Source organism: Ovis canadensis, chromosome 17, assembly GCF_042477335.2.
Source record: "Ovis canadensis isolate MfBH-ARS-UI-01 breed Bighorn chromosome 17, ARS-UI_OviCan_v2, whole genome shotgun sequence".
NCBI lineage: Eukaryota > Metazoa > Chordata > Mammalia > Artiodactyla > Bovidae > Ovis > Ovis canadensis.
The window spans coordinates 80,237,158-80,244,446 of NC_091261.1; the positions used below are offsets into that span (position 1 = coordinate 80,237,158).

The 7,289-nt window shown below is 59.1% G+C and overlaps 1 protein-coding gene across 1 annotated transcript; it reads right to left on the reverse strand.

Moving 5' to 3' along the window:
- Window positions 1-60: 60 nt before the first annotated feature.
- Window positions 61-5,567, reverse strand: PLA2G3 (phospholipase A2 group III). Its single transcript, XM_069557039.1, has 7 exons — window positions 4,966-5,567; window positions 3,784-3,916; window positions 3,407-3,541; window positions 2,808-3,097; window positions 2,021-2,150; window positions 1,795-1,911; window positions 61-1,216 (listed from the first exon to the last, which is right to left on the reverse strand). The coding sequence occupies exons 1-7, from the start codon at window positions 5,477-5,479 to the stop codon at window positions 1,003-1,005; spliced, it is 1,533 nt and encodes a 510-aa protein (XP_069413140.1). The 5' UTR covers window positions 5,480-5,567; the 3' UTR covers window positions 61-1,002.
- Window positions 5,568-7,289: the final 1,722 nt, after the last annotated feature.

The following is a 7,289-nucleotide window of genomic DNA, read 5'->3' on the forward strand; positions in this document are numbered from 1 at the left end:
GAAAGGACTACAGAGGCGAGAGGATGACAGGTCTGACAGTGACTAGGCACCAGCTGTATATGTTACACATGCCAGCTCCTTTAATCGGCACCATAAGCCTGAGTTGTGGCACTGGGTTCAGTGCAGTTCTTAGCCCCATTTCACAGATGAACAAACTGAGGCCTCCAAGAGGTGCTATGAACCTTTGCAAATCAGTTGTCTAAGTGCAGTTTGGCTGGGTGTTGGAGGGAGAGAACATTTACTGGGTGCTGAGTGCTGTCTGGGAGTTGGTTCACTTAATCCTCAACAACCCTATGAGGTAGCTGCTGTCTACACCCCTGTTTCTCAGAGGAGGAAACTAAGGCTCAGAGTGAAGGAGGTCTCTTGCTCAAGGGCATAGGGAAGATCTGAATTTAGGTTTAGGGCAGAAAGAATGGGCCAGGGCTGGGCTGGGAAGGGCATAGCAGCTGTTAATAGAAGGGGTCCCCTGAGGAGGAGGGGAGTTAAGAAGCCCCTCTCTAGCTCCCCCATCCTGTATTCAGACACAGGCACTTCTGTGACATCCCTCCTTCACCACCCTCTGCCCCTAGACCTCAGCAGGCAGGCTCTGGGGTTTTCCTGGACAACTCTTTTGAGACATGTGTTAATTTCACAACATGGACATAAGTGTACCTCCTCCTGGTACCTCCTGGGGCTTCTGCAATGTTACCCTCTCCTCTTTCCCATCTGGTTGTTAACTCCCTGGGAAGGCCCAAGCTTGGGGCAGCAGAAGGAGCCTCCTGAATACCACATCCAAGCACAGAGAGGTTGTGTCACCAGCCCAAGATCACCCAGCACAGCAGGAGACATGGTCCAGCATTTGGGCCTTGGCCCCTCCAACCCTACCCATGCGGCCCTCTGTCTGTCCACAACAGCCTGTCCACACTTCAGTCTCACAATGGAGGGGAAGCTGAGACCCGCCCCACCGCAGGGCCCAGCAAAGCCCTGGGTCCGATCTAGCGCCCAGGAGAACAAGAAGTGAGGTCACTGGTTCCAGGGTTTCTGCTGCCCTTTGGGTCTTCCAGCTCCTTGGGTCAGCTGCAGGCACCGGTCGTAGAATGACGTGGGGGCCTTTGGGTGCTCTGAAGGCCTTGCCTGCCTGTGGTGAGTGCTCGACCCCTGGAGCTGGCGTCGCCTCTGCTGAAGTTGCCGCAGGTGCCAAGCTGACACTCTTATGGCCCTGGGGTCACTGGAACAGCTGTGGGGACAGAAGAGGGGGACAGGGGGTCATAGCTGGCAAGAAACCCACTCTGCTCTGCACACAGGGCAACCAAGGCCCAGAGAGGAGCAAGGATGGGGCTGGGGTGGGAGCGGTTACACTTAGCAGGGGGCAGAACAAACCTAATCTGGTACCTAGAGGCTGGCTTCTGCCCTAGATGACTGCAGAAACCTGGGCCACTGAGCCTTAGTTTCCCTACATATGAAATAGGAAAAGTAACAAGGAGTTGGTTTTGAGGATCAGAATTTAAATGAGATTGTGGCTTAGGAGGAAGAGTTCAGGAGGCGCTTCACTAGCTGTTCTGCAGGCCTTGCCTACACACATCACACACAACACGCCCTGGTGTCTGCCTCCATTTCACAGGTAATGAAATGGAGGTGTGGACAGGTGACTCAGCTGGCAAGGTCACACAGGAAGTAGATGACGGAGCTGAGATGCAACCTATGTGGGCCCCTGACCCGCTCCATCACCCTCTCAGCCCAGGTGCATAAAGAGGGGAGAGGCAACCCACCCCGTTGGAGAAGTCCCACGTCCCTCCTGGCCCTTCCGTCACCTACTCTTTGACCTCAGCACAGTCCAGCGGAGGGGCCAATTTGAAGCAGGTCATTCCCAGCAGCTCCCGAAGCATGATGGCACCCACGGGTGGGTTGTGGAACCTCAGGAAGCGGGCCAGCCTGAGGACAGAGGCAGGTTCAGACTGGGGCAGGGCCTTCCCAGCCTGGAGTCCCTTCCCGCTGCCTGGCAACAGGCAGCCCACCCGCCAGAGGTGCGAGCAGGCCTCACCGGCGTGTGCAGTTGCAGTGGAAGAGGGGGTCCCAGGCGCTGTTGAACAGCTGGAACTTGGTCTCCTGGGGCCCGATCTGATGCTCACACCGGTCCAGGTGGCGGAAGCTGCGGCAGGCCTGGTGGACACCTGGGGGCAGGTGCAGTGGTGAGGGGGGCCCCGTCCCACATCGAGGTCTCACTGGTGCCCGCTGCCCTCTGGCACAGGCTCAGTCCCATACACACAGCGTCCCTTCATCTCCTGTCCTCTGTGCTCTCAGAGTGCTTCACACGTAGAGGAGACACACACACACACACACACACACACACACACACGGAGCAGTACTGCCACTGCGGAAGCCCAGAAAGGTAAGAGTGCTCAGAAAAGGTTTCCTGGAGGCAGAGGCTGCTAAGCTGATGCTGAAAGAGGAAGACTCAGGGAGAATGCCCCTGGGAGCAGGAGCGGCATGTGCAAAGGCCCACCGGCAGGAGAGAGCAAGCAGCTTCAGAGGAAACAAATGCAGTTTGTGAAGCTTGAATTTTGACTGGGGAGTAGGGTTTGCAAGACCAGCACCCAAAGACCCCTGGGTGTTGGATCTCCGTGGTGGGGGCTCAGTGGGGAGTCCCCTGGTCAAGATTGCAGCTTATGAAAATCCCTCTGGCTGTAATGTGGTTTGACAGGTGAAGTTGGGAGTCGCTGGAAGGAGTTCAGAGCAAGAAAGGAAATAACACAGGGTCCCCCCAATCCCACACAGAGGCTCCTCTTTACCTCAGGTGCCCCCAAAGTTAGGTTAGGTTCTGTGCTCACCCTGAGGCCCCTGGAGGCCTGGATCGGTGACCTCTAGCTGGACTCTGGGGAGCATGGCAGGCCCAGGGGAGGCCACAGGGGCCTGGAGGGCTGTGGCCTTGGCTTGACTGGGGTGCCTGGACTCTCTCTGCTGTGCTGGCCACTTCTGAGGACGCTGCATCAGCTGAGGCTGGCTGGGGGCTGTGTTCTGGGGGCTGGGAGTTGAGGGGATGGCAGGGGAGCTCCAAGAGGCATTGTAGAGGGTCCTGGGCTGGAGACGAGCGAGGGGCACAGAGCCGTACCTTCTACACCTGGGAGGCAGCACACGGTGGCATTGGTCACCCAGAATCGTCCCTCCCAGACGGCCCCAGGCTCATCTCCATGGAGATCAGGGCTCTTCCAGTCCCATCCCCTCATCCCACAGCCCACTGGGTTGTGCGGGGCACCCAGGGAATGTCTGTGTCCTGGGCCCCCACCCCCTCCCTGAGGAGAGGACAGGGAGGACAGGATGAGACATGGTTCCCTGGAGGATGGACATACAGACCGGCCTCCCCCCCAGCCTTGGAGCCCCAGCTCCCCCACCCTGGCTGGGAAGGGGGTCAAAAGGGGAAGCAACGTACCCGCCCCACCAGTACCACTCCACACAGGCCTCCTGCTCCTCCAGCACAAAGCAAGGGATCGCCAGCACGTTGAAGAAGACCACACCCACGATGTCGGAGATGGAGTCCCGCTGGTTCTGCAGGCACTGCTGGAACCTGCCCCAGAGCCGGCGCTCAGTCCCCGGACCTGGCTCCTCTCCCAGACCACCCAGCCACCACTACCAGACAGGTGACGCGAGGTCCGAGAATCTCACCTCCTGTTAAACCTCAGCTTCCCCACTGCACAGGGGAGTCTGGCTGGCTGATCCTTTGGGACTCTCTGGAGCCCAGACTCTGCACCCAGTAACTGGATAACCCCACCCTGAGCTCCCAGCCCTCCCTGCCCACCGCTAACTAACCTGGCATCACAGCTGCAGTGGGAGATGGTGTGGAATCGGTAGTTCCGGATGCCGTAGTTGTACTGGAAGGGTGAGACCGTCTGGGGGCAGTGGTCATGTTCCTGGCAGCAGAGATCAGGGCCCTCGAAGACCCCTGCAGGGAGCAAAGGGGGCACTGGCTCAGCAGTCCCAGGACTCTGGGCACCACATGCCAGCTCTGCCCACATGGTGTCGGGAGCAGAGACACCTCTGTGTCTCCCTCTATGGGACTCACAGTTCCAACACTTGAAGAGAACACCCCGGTACAGCCCCTGCTGGGCAACGCCAAGTGCCAGGGAGCCCACCCAGGAGCCTTTGTCCCTGGAAAAATCTTTCTCAGGTGAACAGGTGTCTGCCTCTAGAGTTCTCAGGCTCACATCCCAAGTAAAACACCAAAGTTCCGAATGTGTGTGAGATGGGATGGCAAACAGTAGGGTGCAACCTCACTGGCGCGACGAGGCATTGTCAGGATGCCAACCTGCTCCAATGTAAGCGCCAAGTCCTCCCCCAGCCCTCTGCACGTAAGTGCAGACAGCTGTACCGAGAAGTGCAAAAAAGCCATGCGTGCTTTCCACCACCCGAGCAATAACACCCTTTACTGAGCATCTTCCAAACGTCTGGCACTTCCCACCCCAGCACACAGCAGGCCTGGGAGGGAGTTATCACTTTTACTGTACAGGTTCAGAGAGGGGAAGTGACTCATTCAGCTTGGAAGAACTAAGCTGGGATTTGAACCCAAGCCTTTGGGTCTCCTCGTCCAGTTGGCTGGGCATCCTGAACCCATAAATCCTCCTCTTGGGTAATGGCTTTTTGGCTCAGCCCAACCCATGGGCACAGTCCATGGGGTCGCTAAGAGTTGGACATGACTGAGCGACTTCACTTCCACTTTTCACTTTTCATGCACTGGAGAAGGAAATGGCAACCCACTCCAGTGTTCTTGCCTGGAAAATCCCAGGGACGGCAGAGCCTGGTGGACTGCCGTCTATGGGGTCGCACAGAGTCAGACACGGCTGAGCACGTGCGCACATTTTCCAGATAAGGAAACTGAGGTTCAGAGTAGCTAAGTCACTCCCTCAGGACATGCAGCCTTGGAGAGTGGATGCCAGGGCTAAAGCCTACACTTCCTCCCCCATCAGCCACCCAGTCCACACCCCGAGGTCTCACCCAGCTCCGTGGAGTTCCTGGCAGAGTCCCCAACTCCACACCACAGCGTGCCAGGCATAGTCCAGCCCCTCTTCACCCGCTGGTGCCAGATGCCAGGCTCTCCACTCTGTCCTGCCGCTCGCTTCTCCCTGGTCCCCGCTGGACTCTCAGCAGGCCCTTGGCAGGCCTCCCACTGGCTCTGAAGGATGGCCAGGGCTCTCTGCAGCTCAGGTCCAGGGGTGTGGATGAAGGAGCCCCGGGTGAGCTCACCAGCACAGAGCGCACGGAAGGCTGCAGTGAGCTCTGGCTCATCCTGCCGGCTACACACCTGCAATCTCCCGTGCCCATCCCAGCGGGCATGGAACAGAGCTCGTCCCTGGACATCCTTGCCCAGGAAGCTCAGGGATCCCAAAGGGATGCTGGCGATGGGCCTGACCAAGTGGCAGGAGGTGGTGTGCAAGTGCAGGGCAGGGGAGCCTCCCGGAACCACCCCCAGGAAGCTCAGCACCCTCAACAGTGCCACCAGAACCCCCATCCTGCCCTGGCCCAGCCAGACAAAGCCCTCGGGAAGCCTACCCTGGTGGGCCCACGAGGCAGCAACTCTGCAGCCGCCGAGCGGAAGCGGGGGCCAGCCGAGCCGGTGCTGCGGCACCAAAGAATGGAGCTTTGGGAAGAGTAGGAAGGAGGCTGGAGTATGAGGTGATCCGGGGCTTGTAACCGAATCCACCGGCTAGGCAGGCCGCTGATTGGCTGAGGAGTACACTTGCCGGGGCCCACGCCCCCACGCAGCCGGGGTTTCTCCTCCACGCCTTTCAGTCACCTGCCGCTGCCGGCCCAGCCCTCCTGGATGGGGACGGTAGGAGCCAAAGCCCTGGGACCTGGGGGAGGGAGACAGGAGGGATGTCTGCGTCTCCCTGGGTGCGGGAGGAGTGTCCAGGGGCTCAGAGGAGGCTCCTGAACTCGCCTCATCACCCCGCCTCAGGGATGGCTGCCACGCCCACCTCCGAGAAGCTGGCGGAAGGCCACGTGGCTCTGCCAAAGCTGGGTAAAAGAGACGAGGGCAGGGCTGGGGCTCTGTGGCACCCCCTCGCCCGGGAGCTCTGAGGCTTCCGGGAAAGGGAGCATCCATCCTCCGGCCGGTTGGGGTGCACGCCCTGCCCAGTCCTGGTTCTAGGAAAGGCACTCAGCACACTCAGGGAACAGAGTCCCAGGCCTGCCCCTTCCTGGACTCCAAGCACAAGCGTGGCCCAGTAGCAGCCCTCCTGGTCTGATAGACACAGCCGCCGCAGACTTTGAAAGCAACTCTGGGCTGGGCAGATACTTCGGGCTTGAGGAGACGGAGGTCCCGGAGGTGGACCAGGGAGCTGGGACTGCAAGCACGTCCATGCTCGCACTGCACTCACCTGGGGACACGGCAGGCCATCCTGTGTCCTGCAAGAGACCCGGGTGGACTCCGCATCAGGGAGGGGCTACACCCAGCGGATGTTCCTGTATCTCAAAGCTGATGTGTTATTCAGCTTCCAACCAACTGGGAAAGCTGGGTACTTACAACCCACGTGCAGATGAAGAAACTGAGAATCAGTGAGGGTGAGGAAACCTCAGCTAACAGTCAGAGCCCAGCTCGGGACAGGTTAGAGGCTGGGAGTGCAGTTCTTGGGGGCTCTGTGGGGAGGTCAGAGCCGGCTGGGACAGTGTCTCTTCTGTTCTGCCCATCAGCCTACTGCTCCTGTAACATCCCCTCAATCTCCACCTGGGTCTCTTCCAGGAAGAAGGGCCCCAGTGGGGGCAGAGGTGGGGAAGGGGAGCTCCCCGGGGCAGAGGAGGGAGAAGGAAGCTACAGGCTATGCAAACGCATCTCTGACTTCAGCACCAGTCTGGGTCTGTAGCTCAAAAGGTCATAGGTGGGGACAGTGAAGAGGAGGGGAGAGGGGGAGGGGCGCCCAGCATCCAAACTCCTTCTCTCCAGAGGCTGGGAAAGGGAGTGTAGGGTAGAACAAGTGGTGGCTGGAAGGGTAGGGATGCCTGGGGTTCCCAAAGGCAGGGACTGAACACAGAGGGGGTCCCTCTGGGAAGAAGTCTGATGTTCCCACCGTTCTGGGAACTTTCCCAGCGTAAGACCCTGTCACACACCTTGCCCTCCTTTTTTATATTACAGAAACTTTTCGTGCTGCTTACAACCCAGGGAGTCTGGGAGGTGCCCGGGCAGGAACCAGACTTTCAAGGTGGGACAGATCAAGCTTGGGTCCTGGCACAGTGTGACTTCAGGCTTGGAAGTCTCAGCTTCTCTGAGCCTCCATCTTCTCATCTGTGTGACGGGCATACTCACAGTGGCCACTTCACAGGAC

Bases quoted from the DNA above. Each gene is read 5' to 3' on its own strand.
- PLA2G3 (XM_069557039.1), bottom strand. From the start codon at position 5,479: ATGGGGGTTCTGGTGGCACTGTTGAGGGTGCTGAGCTTCCTGGGGGTG. The intron at 2,151-2,807 runs GTGAGCACAGAA...ACCTGCCCCCAG, and splicing joins AGGCCTCCAGGGGCCTCAGG to GTGTCCACCAGGCCTGCCGC. The intron at 1,217-1,794 runs GTAGGTGACGGA...CTGTCCCCACAG, and splicing joins GACTGTGCTGAGGTCAAAGA to CTGTTCCAGTGACCCCAGGG.